General features: G+C 44.2%; 1 protein-coding gene across 1 annotated transcript in view; it reads right to left on the reverse strand.

The window, feature by feature from the left end:
* Positions 1-1,218: 1,218 nt before the first annotated feature.
* Positions 1,219-21,606, reverse strand: part of ST6GALNAC5 (ST6 N-acetylgalactosaminide alpha-2,6-sialyltransferase 5) — a 183,082-nt gene continuing 162,694 nt past the window's right edge. The window contains exons 4-5 of the mRNA XM_047794364.1: positions 17,119-17,226; positions 1,219-3,963 (exon numbers count right to left, since the gene is read on the reverse strand). Of these exons, the coding sequence (XP_047650320.1) occupies positions 3,732-3,963; positions 17,119-17,226 (340 nt within the window). The 3' untranslated portion in view covers positions 1,219-3,731. The remainder of the gene's footprint in view (positions 3,964-17,118; positions 17,227-21,606) is intronic.

The following is a 21,606-nucleotide window of genomic DNA, read 5'->3' on the forward strand; positions in this document are numbered from 1 at the left end:
GAACATGGACCCATCTCTCAAAGTTGGTCTGCTAAACAATCCAGGATATATTTCACTCCTACATAAGGGCAAATATTTGGGCCTATTAAATAGGTACACATGTATTTAAACAACACTGTCTTAATGCTAAGAGAAGTTCAACATTTTCTTTCCACTTGTATCTTTCTCTTCTAAATGAATAATTTGAATTTTTAAAAAAATCTTTTTATTTTTTATTTTACTTTTACACCTGTGTCTACGGCATATGGAAGTTCCCAGGCTAAGGGTCGAATCGGAGCTACAGCTATGCACCTAAGCCACAGCCACAGCAGCACCAGTTCTGAACTGCAGCTGTGATCTATGCCCCAGCTTGAGGCAATGCCAGAGCCTTCACCCACTGAGTGAGGCCAGGGATCAAACCCACATCCTCAGAGACTATGTTGGCTCCTTAACCCACTGAGCCACAATGGGAACTCCAATATTTAAAATTTTTGAGCTAAGTTTTTTATTTCAAAATGAGGTTACAGCCTCCCATTTTAAGATAATTCCAATAGATCGGTAATGGAGAGACCTTCAGAAAACAAAGGTAATCTGTAATGGTCTTGTTGGGAATCTGATACCCGTATCTGGTAGTAACTAAAGAATGCAAGGGATCTCACAGAAACGTCTCTTTTAGGTACAGCACTTTGCTTTCGCTGATTTTTTGGAGAAAACCTCTACCTCTGCAATCTTAGGACCTTGGAAGTTCATGCATTGTGCTGGTTTTATGTCTAGCCCTCAGGAGCACATAGCAGGGTTAGTGAAGCACAGGGATTTAGTTACCAAACACCCATTAACCGTAATGGAAATCACACAGCGAAGGCCCCACGCAGCACACTGAATATTTACCTCCTAATGTTCTTTTAATGTATGCTTTCTTGGGTGAATATTTACTGTAGAATATTAAATGTAAGATTCCTCTTTTTATGGGCCATTTGAAGTGATTGATTTTGTTTGTGCATTCCTGTATCTTTGCCCATAATGGCTATCTATTGTAATGGCCTCTGCCAAATGTTCTTGTGTTGGAATAACAGATGCCACGGATGGGCCAGCCGTGGCTTTGTATTACTGTGGTCTTAAAAGCTACGAGGAAGCGGATGACACAGCTGGGGAGAGAGGAAAAAGGTATACACCATAACGAATATAACTTAGGCTTCAAACCCAGTCGGATATTGAAATCACTGAGGTCTGTGAACATGGTTTTGCAGTCTTTTATATCAGAGTTGATTTTAATGGTGTTGAATGGTGTTAAGACTGATAGTCATGAAATGACAGTGGCAAGATAAGGGTTCAATTGCCCACAACCAGGTCCAGCAGCACAATCTATCAGAATTCTAAATATTTTCTTTAAATGCTATAATCCACACCACTGCCCCAGTGATCATTTCTTACATATTTACACCATGTTTTAAAAAATATAAACTCACATACATATCCTAGCCACATGTAGATTTAAAATACTTCCCAAGGAAGCCAGGAATTTCAGAATTCCTTTGCTTTACACTCTGTTGAGTATTGGAGAAGGAAACGTTACAAAAAAGATGGAGCTATCACACTGTCTTCAAAGAGAAAACAAAACCCTAAAACTTGAGGATAATACAGACATTTGCGCTATTATTAGATTAGGTAACTTAGGTACATCTTTGCAGGTCCCAAGAACACCTTTCCAAATTTCCCTAAAAATACAAAACTTGTTAAAGGAGCTACTTACATCTGAGCAATATAATCTCTTCCAGTGATGGGAAAGGTGGCTTATGAATCATTTATGTAAAATTCTTATGCCTTTTCATAAGTTCATAAAGTACTGTCTGTTCAGAGTCCATGCTGTAGAAGACACTGTGCTGGAATCTAATTCTTCTTTCTCTTTCAAAACTGAGAAAAATTAAAGAACACATCCCAGTATGTATTGGACAGACCTTTCAGTGGCATTGGCTTTTTACAGCTCCAGTCACATCACAATAAAACCAACACTTTTTTTTTTTTTTTGCTATATAAATATCTGAGCTGTGTTTACATTGCAACAACAGTACTCCATATAATGGATAGTACTAGTTAGTGCAGGGGAATGGAAACTTAGTGCTAATTAAGGAAAGGGAAAAGAGGTGGAACTATGAGAAACCACCTTTAATCAAACACCAGGTCATGTTTTGTAAAACAATGTCAGTCTCCATCCGTAATATTTGCTGGTGCCTTCACATTCAACATTAGGGAAATTAATGCCTCCTAAGTTATGTGTAAAGAAAACATCGGTATATTTTCAAAAGGCTACTTTTGAGCAATGTTACTTGTGTAAATGAAAATCTTTCATACTAGCTTATCTTGGCTCTGAATAAAATAAGTCCTTTATACTCCTGCAGACCAGGGAACGGCAGTGAAAATACTGTAAGGTTTGCAGTGAGTCAATCTGAGTAGTTCATAAGATAAGCGAGTCGTATGATGGGGAACCTCCTGGTATTTTCTCCTCACAGACTCACAGAAGTGCAGTTCCTTGCTCTTGTAGCCAGGGAATTGCATGGATGTTTCTCTCTCTCCTTCTCTCTCTCTTTTTTTTTTTTTTTTTTTTTTGGTGCAAGAAGCACCAGAGAAGCAGAGGATGGAATTATTCCAATGGGGACCAGGGAGGAGGTATTTTTTCAACCACAAGAGGGAGATAGGTAGTAGGGGAATAAAGGCCCCCTAAAATATAAGGCTCCTGCTACTGTGGGAGCCCCACCATTCCAAGCGCAAAGTCCTTGCATGGGTCAATGAGAGGCTCTTTGAGAGAATTTCAGATTTGGAATGACATTTAAGGGGTCATCTGGTACAGTGACGACATCATTTTGCAGAAGAGGAAACTAGGGCTTAAGGAAAGTGACCTACATCAATTATTACTGAGGCAAACTATCTTTTTAAGTTTCTCTTGTTGGTATCTTTTTTGTTTGAATGACACAGGTATGGGTTTTCATTTTGTCGTTTGGAATATTTTTGCACATTGGAAAATGTCATCGCTGTTCTCGAAGCCCGAGGGTTCAAAAACTGCAATGCGATATTTCCAAGCCCCAAACCACCTCCCAGTTCCAGGCCTTTTCCAGCCGTCACTTGGAATTAAAGAGTGAGGAAGGACAAATAACCACATAATCATAATCTATAAAAATACTGGCAGAGAGCGCACTAAAAAACTCTCAATAAATAAATATTGGGCATTCGCTTTATGAAAGTCAGGGAGATGTACTCTTCAGAAATCACATCCATACTCTCAGGCTGCTTTTTACAAATCACACGTACAGAGTCCAACAGATGACAAAGGTTATAGCTCAGGTGGGGATACAGTTTGATAGAAAAAAAAAATGTCTTTTGATGTGATATTTCTATAAAGGAGCACAAGTAATATGGTTGAGTTGCTCACATTTCCGTTTCAAAGGCAATACTTAAAGAGAGCCAAAATGTTTTTAGCCATGGCAGCATCACGGAAATGAGTCTTCAGCGCCTTAGGTAACCCCTTTTGAAAGGGACAACACTCATCGGGATGGATCCATTTCTGGAATATTCCCTCACAAGCCAAGGGCACGGTTCTGCAATCATGCCTCTGTCTGTGGTACCTCCTGGGGTATGAAGCCATCCCTGCGACCAGGTCTGTTCCTCTTTTGTGTCTGGTGGTTCAGGAGGTTCAGTGGCCGGATGTCTGATATCTGATACCGTGGTCCTTGGGAATTCAGCCTGACCACACACATTCCTCAGAACACGGGTTTGTTCTCAGGATGATTTACAGCCAATGAGTCTGGTTTCCAGTCTGGTTGAAAAAAGTGAATATTGAATGTCCGTGCCCAGTTCTTAAAGACGCGTTTCTCTGTGATGAAGCGGTGATGACTGCCCTTCCGGCCTCGCTCATGGGAGAGGTACATTGTGCATTCATCGGGTCCAAAAGGTTCGTAGTAGTGATAAGGTACCGAAGGGTGATTGGGATCCCTGCAGGAGGAAAATCAGATAGCTAATTAAAGCAAACAAAACAAAACAAAAAAGTTCCTTTCACTGATGGATGTAAGATGTTATCTTTAAAAAGCTGATAAGCACTTGAAACCATACTTTCAAGTTAAATGAATTCAACACATGGCTTTTCTGATGTGTAAGCCAGATGCAAGTGGAGAGAGGTTCTGGGGTTGTGAAATAAACTGTGACCTTGGTGATCAAACAGCCAGGTTAAAAGTGTGCTGCAGGACATTCAGGCTTTGGGGATTTAGAAACAATATAGTAAGGAGACCCGACTGTTGCCCTCCTGTCCACTCTTGCCCCCTACAGTCTGTTCAGCCCAAACAGCTATGAAGATAGTTACAAAACAAAACCATGCAGCAGAAATTGACACGACATTGTAAATCAACTGTACCTTAATAAAAGAAATTAAAGGAGCTCCTGTGGTGGCTCAGCGGGTTGAGAACCTGACTCTTATCCATGAAGATGCAGGTTCGATCCCTGGTCTTGCTCATTGGATTAAGAATCTGGCATGGCCGTGAGCTGTGGCATAGGTCATGGGTGTGGCTCGGATCCCGCGTTGCCGTGGCTGTGATGTAGGCCGGCAGCCACAGCCCCGATTCAACCCCTAGCCTGGGAACCTCCATAGGCCACAGGTGCAGCCCTAAAAAGAAAAACAATTAAAAAAAACACAGATCATCCTCCTTCCCCACCCAAGCCCACCCCAAATCCTCCAGCTGCTTCCAAAACAATGGGGCTTCTAAAGCCATGGTGGGTTCTGTGACCTGGTTCCTCTCTAGAGCCTTCTCCTAACCCACCCAGCCTTGTCCACTATGCTCCCGCCTTCCTGGCCTCTGTGATCATGTACTTGACTGAGCTGGTCCTGACCCTGGAACCTTAGCTCTTGAGGGCAGTCACCTAGCTGGACTGCTCGCCCACCAGCTCACTGCTTCCCACGGCTGGGCATCAACTCAAATGTCTCCTCTTCAGGATGGTCTTACCCGAACACTGGCCCCTTCACCCCACATCACTTGGATTTATTTTCTTGACGGCCTTCAGCGCTCTCTCAAACTGCTGGGGATATTCCTTTGCTTACTGTCTGTTCATAAGAGCAGAGCTTTGTCTTGTTCCTAGCAGGTGCTCAAGAAATATTTTGTGGAATTTCTGTTGTTGAAGGACATGTATATGGAGGCAGCAGCGAAACGGCAGGCCTCTAAAGGCAATTTCTCCTCCAGTAACAGGAAGCTGATGATCCAAGTCTGATGCCCTGGGAGAAAGGTAGCAGGTACAAAGCCACTGTTCTCTTCTTGTTTCTTTAGATTGACCACATTCTCAAATCTAGGGCCTCCATATCAAGAAATTCCAAACCCTCAGCTCCTGCAGGGTAGCCTGACAGTCCCATCCCTCTTCTGTCTCTACATGCCTGCCTCCATCTCAAAGGAGACACACGGGCTCATTTCTTCAAGTTAATATGAACAAGGTTAACACATGGGGGTTGGGGAGGGGGGGGGGTCCCCCGATGTAGGGTTATTCAATAGCTAACCACCCAAGAGCCTGGTCTCAGACTGGTTTCTGTTCTGGCCATGCCACCTCTTCTCTCTTGAAGTCTATGTGATAAGAGATGTCACTATATCCCAGTGGACACACCTCCCTCCCTTGAGCCACACTCGCCTCCACTCACACTTTGCCTTGTTGCAGAGGCTAAGCTCTTCTTGGTCTCTCCTTTGCACATCTCCTAAAAGGCATCCCAGCTTCCTGCACATCACCTCACCGCGCCTGATGCCCTGGGGTCCCCCTCCAAGCTCTACTCTAAGTACAGTAACTTGGTTTCCCAGGGGCGCGCATCCCACTAGATACCTATTTGCTTTCTTCAGAGGAGATCAATACACAAATGGCTTTTAGAGTAGCAACTTTCCTGGGGTCAGGGATCGAAGTCTTTTATCAAAAGGGGTGTTGAGGTTGCGGCTCTGACAACAATAAACCTTTGAGCTTCCTCTCCTCTGAGGTTAAAGTCCTTCCAGGAAGAGAGATTTATTTTTGTCAGGCAGCATTTAAACCTTCTTCACCCTGGGTCACATGCTGCGCTGAGGCAGTACTCCGCATCTCTCTTACGCCTCTCTTGGAAGTGCTTCTATGTTCTCTAGTGAGACAGCAGATCCTGTCCTGTCTAGTTATTGCAGTGTTCACCTATTTATTTACCCGAGAAATGGGAATCCCCTTAAAATTTTAATAGAAGGTGTTTTCTTTCTTTTTTTTTTTTTTTGGTCTTTTTTTAGGGCTGCACCTGCGGCATATGGAGGTTCCCAGGCTAGGGGTTGAATCAGAGCTGTAGCCATTGGCCTACACCACAGCCACAGTAAGGCCGGATCCGAGCTGCGTCTTCGACCTACACCACAGCTCATGGCAATGCCAGATCCTTAACCCACTGAGTGAGGCCAGGGATCGAACCCGCAACCTCATGGTTCCTAGTCGAATTCGTTAACCACTGAGCCACGACGGGAACTCCAGAAGGTGTTTTTGATATAGATAGTGCATGGTAGGAAAAATTCAAGTTGGAACTGACCACTAGGAAGGAAAAAATTAAACAAAAGGAAAGAGATACCTGAGACAAATCTCCCCAGATTCATATGACATAATTTGGGGAACAATACGAAACATGTTGCCATGGTAGACCCGGGGTTAATCTTTTATTTCAGTACAAATCAGTTTTAAATCCGATTCTTTTAAGTTCTGGACATATTATTGGCATCAACCTGACTAAGGAAACAATAGGGTTTCTAAAAATAGCATGAGATTGATTTGGTACCTAGGAATAGAGGGAAATAGGAAACCAGCTAAAGGATGCTATAGGATCAATTTCCTTATTCAGGAAGGCCGTCTCCTTGAATGAAAATGTAGCTGGCTCCATACTGATCTCATAAAGGGAGCATTAAATTGACATCTTTGGTTATTACGGTTTCAAAGATGTTCAGACAAGTGGGGGTTGTTTTCACACTTTCAAACTTTGCCCAAATGGCAGAAAAGTGTTTGGTGAGACTCAAGAAGGCCGAGCCAAAGCAACTGCAGTCACTGCCTTCCTGGTTGTCAGCCTGCCGCCTGCTGTCAGCTGTCGTCGACCGTGACATTCAGGGAGCCCTTCCTTCGGAAAGTTCAAGGTTATAATTCCCTAAGTCTTTTCTCAAGCCTGACTTTCTAAAGGCTGCCATGGTGTTTTTCTTCCTCCACAGGATCCAAGTGAAAACAACAAGAAGTACCAGCAGAATTTCCACATCAAGAGGCCACTGTTGTCAAAGGGAGTATTCTGGCACTCAGGTTGCTGTTCTGGGCCAGGAGAGGCTCTGGGTTGAAGGGGTGAGGGTGTGGAGCGTGACAATCACAGAGCCAGTTCCCCAGGTGGCTGCAGCCTGTCATCAGCCCTGCAGGGCCAGGGTGGGAACAAATCCTGCAGAATACTGGGAAGAAGGATTTTTTTTTTTTTCTTTACAGAGAAAGCAGGTAGGGAGAATGAAAGAACTAACATTTAGTGCATAGGAGGAGCTTTCAAGAAACACGATTTCCTGTGTTCCACCTCCACAGAGTCTGGTTTAATTGATTTGGAGAGGGTCCCAGGCATAGGTATTTAAAAAAGTGCCTCAGATTTGAGTATCAAAATAAAGAATGGCAGTACTGGATTATCAGTCCCATAAAATAAGATAAAATAAATATCCACGAGTCCATGATGATTTCAAGAAATTACTGAGTAAATAAATAAATGAGGGGGAAGAAACAGCACTTCTTTACATAATAATTCCAATTAATACATGTGGAAAGAAAGAGGGAAGAGAAATTCACCCTCCTTAAGACAACACAGTAATTGTTGCAGGCAAGATGCACGAGTGAAGGGAACACCAGTGGGGCAAAGATGAAAGGGAAATAGGTTATTTGCATAAAGTACCCCTCCAAGGAATTTATTAATGACAGTGAAAACCAGTAGCCTTAAAATGCGTCAGCCCAGCAGACACCATTGTAACCAAGTGACCACGGTTAATACATCAGTGATAAGACCTTTTGAGGTCATGCACCTCTAGATTCGAGATGCTACTGCTTCTTCTGTCTCCTTCCCAGTAAGGCATATTGAGAATAAGGAGAAAATACCCCACAAACCCAGCGTGATGGGTACCCCACAGTAATGGCCAGAATTCTTCAAAAGTGTCAGAGTCAGAAGAGATAACAAAAGACAGAGGGACTGTCACCGGCTGGAGGAGGCTACGGAGACATGATAAGTAAATGCCAAGGGATTCTGGGTTGGATCCTAGAGGAGACAAAGAATATGAGTAGGAAAAAGGGTGGGCACCGAGCAAAGTCTATCCCTTAGTTGAGAGTATTTTACCAGTGCTAATTTCTTAAGTTTTGACAACTGGACTGTAATGATACAAAATGTTAACATGAGGGGAAGCTGGGTCTGAAGGGTAAGAATGCTCTGTACCTTTTTTTTTTTTTTTTTAATTTTTCCTGTAGCCTAAAACTTTTTTTTTTTTGTCTTTTTGCTATTTCTTGGGCCGCTCCTGCGGCATATGGAGGTTCCCAGGCTAGGGGTCTAATCAGAGCTGTAGCTGCTGGCCTACGCCAGGGCCACAGCAACGCGGGATCCGAGCCGCGTCTGCAACCTACACCACAGCTCACGGCAACGCCAGATCGTTAACCCACTGAGCAAGGGCAGGGACCGAACCCACAACCTCCTGGTTCCTAGTCGGATTCGTTAACCACTGCGCCACGACGGGAACTCCCTAAAACTTTTTAAAAACCAAACATTTTAAAAAGGTAATAATGTTAACAAAAAAAGTTCCTTAGGAGGTTCTAATATGCAGCCAGGTCTGAGATGGCTGATTTAGTTAAGTACCTGCTAAATCTCAGGGTTTGGCTGATATCATCTTCTTTAGTCTCCATCAGGCGTCTAAGGTAAGTACCACTGTCCTGTGTGCTGGGTGAGCATCCAGCACCCAGGGAGAGCCCTGTGCCTGGTTTAAGCACATGGCCCTTCTCAGGGGCCACCCAAGCTGCAGACATGACCTTTTCAGCCCAAAACACAGCGCTCAGCGCTCCACATGGACTAACTTACTTAATCCTCACCCTGCCCCAGTGAAAATGGTACCGTTACGACTACCCCTGTTTTACAAATGAGAAAACTCATGCACAGAGAAATGTAAGAAGTTTCAGGACCCAGATTTGAACCAAAGCTGTACTCTTAAAAGTGAGGCTTTGTGTCTTGAAAAAAAATCATTGTCCCACCAGGTGGGTATCTGTGCTAATGGTCCCCAGGTTCCCATTGGGGTTGGCAGCACACGGCTGAGAGCAACTTAGTCTTGCTGCATCTGCCCAAGCATCCATCCATAGAGGTGCCGGGCTAGATGGACACCGTGAAGCCAGTCAGGGTGTGAAGCAGAGGACTCACGCTCACGTACAGTTCTGCCTACTGACACGAATGGCAGCAGACATTGGTAATGTGCCATTTTTTAATCTTCTCAAGCTAATCTGTGCAATTGGAAAGAAACCTTTTATCATTAAGAAGTAAGGGTGGGGAGTTCCCTCCATGGCTCAGCAGTTAACAAACCCAACTAGGATCCATGAGGATGCAGGTTCTATCCCTGGCCTCGCTCAGTGGTGAAGGATCCAGTGTTGCCGTGAGCTGTGGTGTAGGTCGCAGACACAGCTCAGATCCCACGTTGCTGTGGCTGTGGTGTATGCTGGTAGCTGAAGCTCCAGTATGACCCCTAGCCTGGGAACTTCCATATGCCGCACATGTGGCCCTAAAAAGTGTGTGTGTATATACACACACACTCACACATATGTAAATATATATGTATAAACACACACATAATATATAAACTATATTATATGTACACACAATATATAAACTATATTATATATACATACACATATTTATATATATATATATAAATAACAGTGGATATTTCCATTTCTGGGTATGATCTAGGTTGACCCTGATCCCTGAGCCTGGGCTGGACTATCTATAAGGCTACAGAGGTCCAGAGGAAAGAAGAGTACTTTTGCCTCTCCTTAGAGCACTCACTTATCTCTCCAAACACGCTTTTATTTTTGGCATGGTAAGCAGTACCATAGAGCAGGTGGTCAGGGAATGTTTGAGGAATAGCTCTGAATCAACAGCTGTTAAGTGTCCAGGTTGTTGGGAAGCTGGCTTGCCTTAGGGGCCTCAGGGAGACTATGGAATATTCAGAAAAAAATGCTCCTCCCACAGGCCTCCCTACGCATGTGCTGTAGGCCCGTGAGCCCCAAGAGCCACCTTTATCTGGCCACCTCCATTTCTTATCTTTTTTTTTAAATTTTCTTTGCCTTTTTGCTTTTTTAGGACTGTACCTGCAAAATATGGACGTTCCCAGCCTATGGGTCGAATTGGAGTTACAGCTGCTGGCCTAAGCCATAGCCACAGCAATGTCAGATCAGAGCTGAGTCTTTGACCTACATCGCAGCTCCCGGCAATGCCTGATCCTTAACCCACTGAGCGAGGCCAGGGATCAAACCCGCATCCTCATGGATACTAGTTGGGTTTGTTTCCACTGAGCTACAATGGGAATGCCCCATTTCTTGTCTTTACAGCCTCTTTTTTTGGAAGGAAAGCTGCTGCACACCTTGAAAGCCAGGGGACTAACAGCTGCATTTCTGGGGCACAAGGAACACCAAGGGCCAGCAGCTGTCCACCCTTCATGGGTCCAAAAGCCCATGAGTCATCTGAATCTCCCCATAACTCAGGCATCCCTAGGGCTGGGGGCATAACATCTCTCAACAGGTTGATTGCACCCATGGGAGAGAGGAAAACACCCAGTGACTGGTAAGAGTTGGTTGAATTCTAGCAAAGGAAGAAGGAGAAATTACAGCAAAGTTAAGGGTCTATGAAAAAAATACAGTGCATCGTAAGTTCACTTCATAAAATGTGAACCACGTGCCTGCACTCCACTCCGTACCTGTCCTCCGTAAGCATCTGATTCCACACAGTGGAACTTTTCCCTGTTATGCTGGCAGCTTTATTAATGTGCACTAGCTAATAACTCTCGCAGAATCAACTCTCTGATATTCATGATACCTTTGAGATGTCCTTCACATTATGGATGAGATATTAATTTAGTTCCATGACAGTGATCACTCTGAGTCATTACTCTGCTAATTAATACTCAAGAAATGATGGGTAACAGAGAGTTGTAAACTTGGTAATGTGTTAAGTAGGACCAGAAATAAGATTATTAGGTAGCATTTAAATGCTTGGCCCATTATTATTGCAAATAATTTACAATGGAAAATGAGATTAAAAATACTCACCATAACTTAGTTTGGAAAGCAATGATAACAGATCTTTTTCATTGCAATTTATAGTCTATCTAGAGAGAATGGATTTGACTTCCTCTATGGATATGGCATGATTTAAGGGTTTATATCCACATAATAATATATTTCGAGGCTGTCTCTGGTGCAACATGACATGAATTTTTTCCAGCTTTCTGAACACTGATGAGGCTGGAGTCCAGTGACAGAGACAAGCTGGAAAATGATGCCTTGTGTCTGAGCCCCTCTGAGGACCCAGTACTGACTGGCCTTGGCTGGGAATGAAACGGTGGCCACCAGTGACTTCTCAGGACCCCTTGAAACCTGAACTGGCCACTTGCTCATTATATTCTTTCCTCTCCTGGCACTTCTTCTGATCTGGGAATAAATATCGAATCAGTCTCCTAAACACCTCCAAGGAAAGGAAGGTTTTTATTTATTCATTGGGTTAATCAATACTGAATACATACTATGTGCCAAACACCACAGCCTGAGAAAGATATACATGGGGCTTGAGACAGGACCCTTCTTTTAAGGAGACTATAGGCTGATGAAGGAGATGGACAGGTCCCTCAAGAAGGAGAGGCAGAGGTGGAGGTGGCAGTGGGCCCAGCTGGGGCCCAGGTGGGTTTGACTCACACAGGAGGTCGTGGAAAGCTTGGAGGAGGAGGGCTGCTGCACTGGAAACTGTGGAGTGAGGGGTTCAGTGTTTGGGCTCTTGAGCCCTGGAGACCTGAATCAAATCCTAGCTCCATCACTTACCTGCTCCATGATCTTGGCCAGCTGTTTCTTGTCCTCAAGCTTTGTATGTAAAATGGCAATAATAATAATAACATTTATTGCCTGGGAATATCATAAAGGCTCAATGAAATGGCTTGTCAGGGTGAATCCACCCCCATTTCTCGGAAACCAGGCACTCATGGATTTCTCAGCTGTCTGCTCCCTAGGATAGAATGTAGTCCCCCCCTCCCTATTCTCCCTATTCCATATGCTCATCTCATGCATATGGCAGCCAACAGTCCTTTTTGGGTCACTGCTACCCTAAGCTGATGGAAATGACTTTCTGTGCCTCAGTTTCCTTGGCAACAACAAGGTGATGATTAGATGGTCCTTAAAAGTATGTGAGAGTATGATTGAGATTAAAAACCAGCAACATGACTATATCTTAGACCAGCAGTTGTCAAGGTCACCTAGGTTCTTATTTGCCCTGGGCCCTTTGTTAAAGGAGAGCCCATATGTAAGACAGAGAGAAGTCCACCTGCTTTGAGGGACCAGTCTTGGTCCTTTGCCCTTGTTCTTCTGGATGGGGTCCTTAGAAGGCCAGAGCTGGATGCTTCAAGAAAGCCCTGTGGGTCAGAAACTACTGACAGGTGGAGCGCAGTTATTTTTTTCCCACAGGCGCCTTTTGAACCTTTTGCCCCTTGCGACTGAATCGTGGCCAAGTGACACTGAAGATACTGAAGGCAGAAAGCCTGTCTCATTCATTTTCAATTACATCCCCAAATGCCCCACACAACTTAGTTGAATGAATCAGGGTCTCTGTGATTTACTCAGTAAATGACTCCTTTTGGGGGTCTTAGTTGTATCTCAAAGTCTGAAAAGGTGAATTTACCTCCCAAAGAGCCTTTGGCTGAAATCTGGCCCCATCTGCCTAACTCTTCATTTCAGTGAGCACTTTAAAGACGCGATAGAGCAGGTGGTGCCCTGTGAGCAGCCTGTGCCTGTGGAGTCCTGCAGGGAGCTGGAGGCCATGTGAAGCCAGTTCTCAATGGTGAGGAAAATGGGTGGGACCTGATTCGCATAGGCGGCCTTAGTGCCCTTCCCTTTCCAGCAGTCAGGCCCTCTCCCCCAACGGAGCACCATTCGTTAGGGCTTCTGGGCAGCTCCTTGCACATGCTAATGCCTACAGATTAGTGGGTCCCCTTATCTGGTACATTTGTGCTTGCTCCACACACACCCAGACTGTGCCAAGCATTCCTCATCTACTACCTCATGGAATTATCATATAGACCCTGGAGGTAAGTACCAATGTCAGCATCATCTTGCAGATATGGAAACTAAAGCCTCCGAGACAGTTGTTAAGTAACTTGCCCAAGGCAATGAAGGCTCAGTGAGTTTGAGTAATTTTCTCAAGGCCACACAGCTTCTGAGAGGCAGAAACGGCTTGTTTTCACCCAGACAGACATCCTTTTACTATAGCGTTGGAGGGAGAGCAGAGGAGAGGGCCATTCATTCACTCTCTATGTACAGAGCATCCGCTATTGGCCAGGTCAGGGCACATCTGCTGTCCTACGCACCAGGGTCCCAGCTGTGGGCTAAACACACCAAAGTCTCTGCCCTCTGAGAATTTATGCTGGACTCAACCAGCTTGAGGTCTGTCATCTCCCGAAGTCTTTCTACTACTTTTGGCCTGGGGATCTCTTACCTCTTCAAGTCCTAGAGTGCCTGATACATGTACCTGATGGCCTTAGAGGTCTTAGCTTTGTTCAAAATCAAGGCAAAAGGGGGAATGGTCAGACTAGGAGCAGGATTAACTTCTTTTTTAAAAAAATATTTTTATTGATGCCAAATAATTTATTATTAAAGACTCTCTTGTTTCCTTTTTTTTTTTTTTTCTTTTTAGGGTCGCACCTGCAGCATAGGTTCCCAGGCTAGGGGTCAAATCAGAGCTGCAGCTGCAGGCCTGTACCACAGCCACAGCCATTTGGGATCCAAGCCATGTCTGCCACCTACACCACAGCTCATGGCAATGCTGGATCCTTAACCCAGTGAGTGAGGCCAGGGATCAAACCCACATCCTCATGGATACTAGTTAGGTTCTTAACCTGCTGAGCCACAATGGGAACTCCAGGATTAAATTCTAAGTCGCTTTTTCATTCTCTGGTGGCAGATACTGTTTACAAGTCATTTGGCTCCAAGTGGCTTTGCTGTGTTCGTCAGATTTCTGTGTGGATCAGGCTTACCATGAACCTCTAAAAGATAAGAGCTGTGAACTGCCCCAAATTCTTGGTATCTTTCAGGGCGACCCTCAAGTCCTTAGGATGATATTCATTATTTTATGTACCTTGCAGTAATGTATTAGTAATTAATGTATTAATAATACTTTTTTTTCTTATTTAAGGGCCATACCTGCAGCATATGGAAGTTCCCAGGCTAAGGGTCTAGTTGGAGCTGCAGCTGCCAGCCTACACCACAGCCACAGCCACCCCAGATCTGAGCTGTGTTTGTGACCTATTCCATAGCTCACAGCAACACCGGATCCTTAACCCACTGAGCAAGGCCAGAGATCGAACCCGCATCCTCATGGATACTACTTGGGTTCATTACCGCTGAGCCACAGTGGGAACTCCCAATGTATTAGTAATATTCATGATTTTAATCATCTTTCCTGAGCACTAACTGTGTGCTGGGCACTGTGTCAAACATTTTGCATTCATAGTTTCATTTAATCCTCACCATGACCTGTTTGCTTCTATCAGTATTTTCTTAGGCCCATTTTGTAGATGAGGACAGCAAGGCTCAAGGTCACCAGTTGGGAACTGGGTGCCTGCTGGCTCAGCCCACATGTCCTGGACATGAAGATGAAAGGAACTTGGGAATCAGTCTGAGCTGCTCCTGCTCTCCCCCACTCTTATCATTCTTAGACAGGCACCAGGGCTGCAGAGGATGCTGTTTTTAGCCCAGCCTCTGCTCCAGACAATACCCAGCACACTTCTCCACTTTCCCTGATGGCACCTCAGGGTGGGATCTTTGAATTCCTGCCAAAAGCATCTTGTGAGAACAACTAAAGAACCTCAGAGCGGGTGGCAACCCACGATGCGTGGACAGTAGCTTGACTTCCTTACCAGTGTCATTCTGTAAATTGTCCCCAGCCTATGAGCACAAAGTGGTGATGAACTAACTCTGAGTAAGAGAAATGACAGGTTAACTTGCCTTTCATTTGTTTTCCATAATAAATGCAATATTTCCTTGCATACTTTAAGTCATGAACATTTCAATTTTATTCACTCTTCCTCTCAGACGTCCTAAGAGCAATACTGCATAATTATATCTGCCATCTAACCGTCAGCTTTGATGGCCCTTGGCCTGCCCATAGGTGCTGCTGCCACTCCGCCTGTTGGTTTGAGGAGGCAGTGAGCTTTTTAATATGATTCTCCTTACTTTTTGGCATGTAGGTTAGAGAGGGAAACAAAGTGAGTACATTAAGGGATGAGGAAGTGGGTGAGACTCTAAGCTCAGACTGGCCATGTGCTGGGGGCTGTTCCAGCACTTTGCATGTATTCCCTTATTTAATCCACCTACAACCTTATGGGGTAGAGTCTATTATTATCACCACATCCACTTCTAGCGGTGAGGAAACTGAGACAGAGAGACTGAATGACCTGTGCCAAGTTGCACTAGGTTGGTAAGTGACCCGGCCGGGCTTCGAACCTGGGCAATCTGGCTCCAGAACTCACACCCTTCCTTACGACACTGTCTCTGGGGAATGCATGAGTCCAGGTGGATTTCAAAGGCCTGGATTGCCCACACCTTTCCTTCTCCCCTGTGACCTGATTCTTATGTCTAAACAAGTAGTCCCGCTGTGTTGCCTCTGGATTAAAAAGGGTGGGAGAGGGGAGTTCCCATCGTGGCGCAGCGGAAATGAATCTGACTAGGAACCATGAGGTGGCGGGTTCAATCCCTGGCCTCACTCAGTGGGATAAGGAACAGGCATTGCCGTGAGCGGTGGTGTAGGTTGCAGACACGGCTCGGGTCCTGCATTGCTGTGGCTCTGGTGTAGGCTGGCAGCTGTAGCTCCGATTTGACTCCCAGCCTGGGCACTTCCATATGCCATGGGTGCAGCTAAAAAAAAAAAAGTCAAAAAACAACCAAAAAAACCCAACCGCTCCCCCAAGGGTGAGAGAAAGTGGCAAAGTAGTAACAGCATGATTAAGTATGTTTAACCATCCTTGCATCAAACCTCCAAATTGTAGGTTTTGCCTAAAGGCCCATGACCTGCAAGAAGCTATTGGGTTTAAAACACATGAAGGTATAAGCAAGCACACATTTGAATGATCAAGTTTAAAAAGTGCTCCCACCCAAGTTTTACTGTTTGAGGATCCAGGACAGGCCGTGTGCAGGTCACGCCTGAAAACTAGGCAGCTTTCTGAGTGTGTTGGTATCACAGCATTAAATTGCAGGCGAATTATCAATCGGGCTTCCACAAATCAGCCCCTGAATATTTTTCAGCTGCATCTGTGAGTCCACACCAAAGTCTGCCTGGGAACACGCCACTGGGAAACTTCAGGTAGCAACAGAGATGTACTCCTGTTCCCTTTAAAGTGATACATCAAAATAATTATATGCCTGTGCTTTTGGTCTTAGAAGCACAAACCAAGGCTACTGATGTGGAAAGGGAAGGAGACTCAGAGGAATTATTTTAATTTTAGAAAACAGGCCTTACCGTCAAAGAAATTGCCCTGTTTAATTCATTAAAAATTACCACACTCCTTTCAAATGAGAATAAAACGCATATTTCTTAATGCTCGTTCATTGTTAATATTATGCCAATTATTGCATTACTTTTGGTTGATAAATATTCAGAGGACAAATGAAGCCCGCAAGATGGATTAATTCTCCAGCCGTACAAACAAAAACTTTCAATATTTTATATCGCATAATTAAATGCTGTTTGTTGTTTCTCGAATCAGGACCAGGGACACGTTAATTAATTGCTTCAAGAAGACAGAAAGGCATGTCTTGTGGTTGGTATTTGGAATCAGATATTTATAAACCCTGCCCAGCACTGGTGATGGATTACACTAGCAGAATAAATCCTACCTGCAGAAGTCTGGGGGCACCATGCCATACACATTGATCCTGTCACAGAGCTCCAGGGCAATTGTCATGGTGAACCAGCCAGTGCTGAGCCAAGTGTTGGAGATCTTCCTGGAAGGAAGAACAAGGAAGTCTGCAAGCTGGCAAAATACTCATCAGACCCACTTTATGTTTCTGGAACAAGGCTGACTACACACACACACACACACACACACACACACACACACACACACGCTTTCTCTCTCCACTTTGTAAATGGCTGGAACTTTACCAGATAGACCTCTGTTCCCAACACCATCATCTTCCACGATATGATGACAAATGATGATGCTCCATCGTGATGGATACTCAAGGTACTTCTTCACAGTCAAAGATGATCAATGTTTCAGTGTTTAAGTGCCATAATATCACCACTCAATTTCTTTTTTTTTCTTCTTCTGTCTTTTTGCCATTTCTTGGGCCGCTCCCATGGCATATGGAGTTTCCCAGGCTAGGGGTCTAATCGGAGCTGTAGCCACCGGCCTACTCCAGGGCCACAGCAACGTGGGATCCAAGCCGCGTCTGCAACCTACACCACAGCTCACGGCAACGCCGGATCCTTAACCCACTGAGCAAGGCCAGGGACCGAACCCTCAACCTCATGGTTCCCAGTCGGATTCGTTAACCACTGCGCCATGATGAGAACTCCTCAATTTCTTGAAAGATGACAATCCCCGTGTGTCAACTCTTTATTAACTAGAACACATGATGAGTTATATTCTTTTTTTTTTCTCCAAGCAGGGTAGATAATGAAGAGCTTATTAAATATGAAGAAAGACAGTTGTGTTTATCTATCAGTTGATCAACTGATTAAGCAAATGATAGAAGCTTGCCTTCAACTAGACTAATTGGCACCAACATCTTGACTGAATGTCTTTCCTTAGAAGTACATTCATTTGGGAAGGGGCTACGTACGGGCCAGAGAAAAAGGGTCACAGGAATGCTCATGTTTCACGAAGAGTCTGCTCAATTTTACCTCACAGCAGTCAGAGAGCCCTCGGAAAAGTTTTCATTAGAAGACCCAAAATTGGCCGAATTGAAGGAATGAATCTGTGAGTTACAATATTCATTCATTCGCCCATTCAAACATCCATATTGAGCTCTAACCTCATGCCAAGTCTAAGGGTAATTGTAGAGACGCAACATCAAGGTCTAATTTGACTTTTTGAGGATGACTCGGACTATTGCGGCCTGCTGCTGTGGATATTAATTTCAATTCTTCAGGGGTTGCTGCTTTTCCTTTTTTTTTTTTTTTTTTTTCCCAGTGCTTGTGGCATGGCTCATTAGCCAGTTTCAAACACCTTATCCCCAAGGTCAGACTGTCTGACTTTGTCTGGCCATAGCACCATATGTGATGTGAATAACAGAGGTGGAGAAAAGCTTTTCTCCTCACCCTGTGTAGCACCCTTTTTGAGAAGGCGGAGTTTGGGTTAAGCAGTTTGCATTATTGCCATTTCATATAAGGAATAATAACAGCAAAAAAAGGCATCCTTTTAAGGAGTCTTTTGTTTTGTCGCATAGCTGACAGGAATGGGTAATCTAGTCATTCCTGAGTTCCTGGCTTCAACTTTCTAGTTCTTAATCCCTTTAACTCCTTTTTATCTTCTGTTCCATTGCATCCTGACCCAGTAATATCCCAGGAAGTAGGAAGTACACTGAAAGATTCTAAAGATGGACATAACATGGACTTGTGTCCTGCCAGGTTCTACATCACCACTGAAGGACCTAAGGCAGGTTACTGCTGTTCTTTGAGCCTTGATTTCTTATCTAGAAAGCACGCCTGGGAAGCTCTATCTTCCTGGGCTATTGTGAGGACTAAAGGAGAGGACATCAGAAAAAGTATTTAGTCTGGAGGTCCCGTTGTGGCTCAGTGGGTTAAGAACCTGACTAGTCTCTATGAGGATGTAGGTTTGATCCACGGGTTAAGGCTCTGGCATTGCCGCAAGCTGCAGTGTAGATCACAGATGTGGCTCGGATCCACCGTTGCCAGAGCTGTGGTGTAGGCTGGCAGCTACAGCTCCAATGTGACCCCTAGCCTGGGAACTTCCATATGTCTTGGGTGTGGCCCTAAAAAGAAAAGAAAAAGTGTCTGGTCTGGTGTGTTGATATATCAAGCTCCCTTCTTCCTCTTTGGGTTGCTCGATTGGAGCAAATGAATTAAATAATTCAGCCTTCCCTCTTAGTGCTTTTTAACACAAAGCATTTGATATCTTTCCAGCATTCTTCTACTGGCTCTCGTGTAGGAGCCATCATCAGTAGTCAGGGCAGTAACTGGAAAATTCTGGAGCCTCCAGTCTATAGAGCTATTAAGAACCTTCTTTCTTTCTCACGAGGGCTATATATTCACAAGAACTTTGGGACTGAAGGAGGTGGGACAGAGCGGATCTGACTGCATGGGAGAGGGGAAGGGGAAGGGAAGGCAGTGGCTGTGACCTTGAGATGGCCAGTTGTTCTAGACTTAAACTGGGTGAGGCAATAAGTAGGAAGATATGAAGCCTGGAAGGAGAATGGGCAGCTCATGCATTTACACCCCCAGGTTCCTAATCCAGGAATCACACCCGCATTCCCACGCTTGGGAGTTGTAGGAAACACCATGAGGGCTTTTCCCAGCAGCTTCCTTTTATGGGATGCAGAAGAAATCAGAAGCCACAGCCTGGTCTCTGGAGGATGTGCCTCTACAGGAAAAGGTTTTATGGGTAAAAATGGGGAGAATGCAAAGTGGAGGACTAAAGAAACCAAGGTGAAGCTTTCTTTAAAGTGCCACTTAAAATTCCCCAGGCTTGTGAAATCATAGCCTTTTGGGATCACGTGCCATAGCAATGCAACCGCTTTGTGCTGTCTTTCTAAAAAGATCTGAACTCTTTTTCCAACAAAGGAATAGCTACTGTTTTTACACTTAATCAACTGTAATGAAGGAATATGAAGAGCTGTCATGTGCTTATTAGGGAAAATTATCAGATATTCTTTTATATGATGAAGTAACACACTGAGCTGATAATTCTATAGTGCACACTAAATTACAATTAAAGGCCTTTCTGCTCCACCAGAATCTCATTTATAATCTCTATGGAAATATCCTTCCTGCAGTTATTTCATTTATGCTTCTTTTATCTAATTACTATAATATTGGTTCTGAATCATATTTTCCTAATGTACCCTTATTCAATTATAAAGTTATTTTCAAGTACAGTTACTTTCTAATATCAAAGAATACCACTTGGCCATCTCTGTCATTTGTCATGCTTCTTAATTGCACATTGTTCCTGAGCCACTTTTTTTCTCCACTTTTAAGTAGGGTGAAACTTCCATAAATCAAAATCTATTGAATTATTCCATTTACTCAAAATATTAGCCTGAAATGAATGCCTGATCATGAGATGTGCAAAATTAGATATTCCATACTTTGTGTATCTTTAATGCATGCTACTGTTTTGTTAGGTTTCAAGAAAAGCATACACAGAGGAAAGACTATTAGACCTTAAACATTTTGTGTTTTAGTTTGCAGAAATAGTTCTGAAGGGATATTTCTGACTTTGTTCTTCTAGCTTAGAATAGACTACAGATTAAGAATATGGAAGTTCCCTTCATGGCACAGTGGAAATGAATCCAATTGGGAACCATGAGGCTGTGGGTTTGATCCCTGGCCTCTCTCAGTGGTTCAAGGATCTGGCATTGCTGTGAGCTGTGGTGTAAGTCGGCAGACGCAGCTTGGATCTGGTGCTGCTATGGCTGTGGCTGTGGCTGGCAGCTGTAGCTCTGATCAGACTCCTAGCCTGGGAACCTCCATATGTCTTGGGTGTGGTGACCCCCCCGCACCCCCCCAAAAAAAGAATATGTATGTATGAGGAGTTCCTGTCGTGGCTCAGTGGAAATGAATCTGTCTTGTATTCATGAGGATGCAGGTTTGATCCCTGGCTTTGCTCAGTGGGTTAAAGATCTGGAGTTGCTGTGGCTGTGGCTTAGGCCAGCGGCTACAGCTCCGATTCAGCCCCTAGTCTGGGAACCTCCATATGCTGTGGGTGCGGCACTAAAAAGACAATATACATATATAGACACATGAGACTATTGAGGCAATATTACCTTCTTTAAGACAGTTTTCTAAAAGTAAAAGACGCAGAGTCTAGAAGTAACAATGTACTTTGGTGTCCTACAAATCCATCAGTGTGATTCTCTGAATAAGGACTGTGTAGATCCTGGTAGGTGGAAGGGAGAGCTGGTAGCTGATCCTTAAAATTTTGTCTCTCTTGCTGCCATCTGAACTCACTAAAGACACAGGTCCGGTAAGCAGAACATTTTCGCTGGTCAGAATTTCATGCATTTAGTGAGTGAGCTATGTCTTGATGTGAGAATGCTTCCTAAAGATTTAAAGGTGGGATGACTAGTCTCCAGGTAATCAACGTACTCCCTTAAGAAGATGCAGAGCAATGTGTAATTATCCCCAATGGCTAACGC

The sequence above is a fragment of the Phacochoerus africanus genome, chromosome 8 (genome assembly GCF_016906955.1).
Source record: "Phacochoerus africanus isolate WHEZ1 chromosome 8, ROS_Pafr_v1, whole genome shotgun sequence".
NCBI classification, from domain to species: Eukaryota; Metazoa; Chordata; class Mammalia; order Artiodactyla; family Suidae; genus Phacochoerus; species Phacochoerus africanus.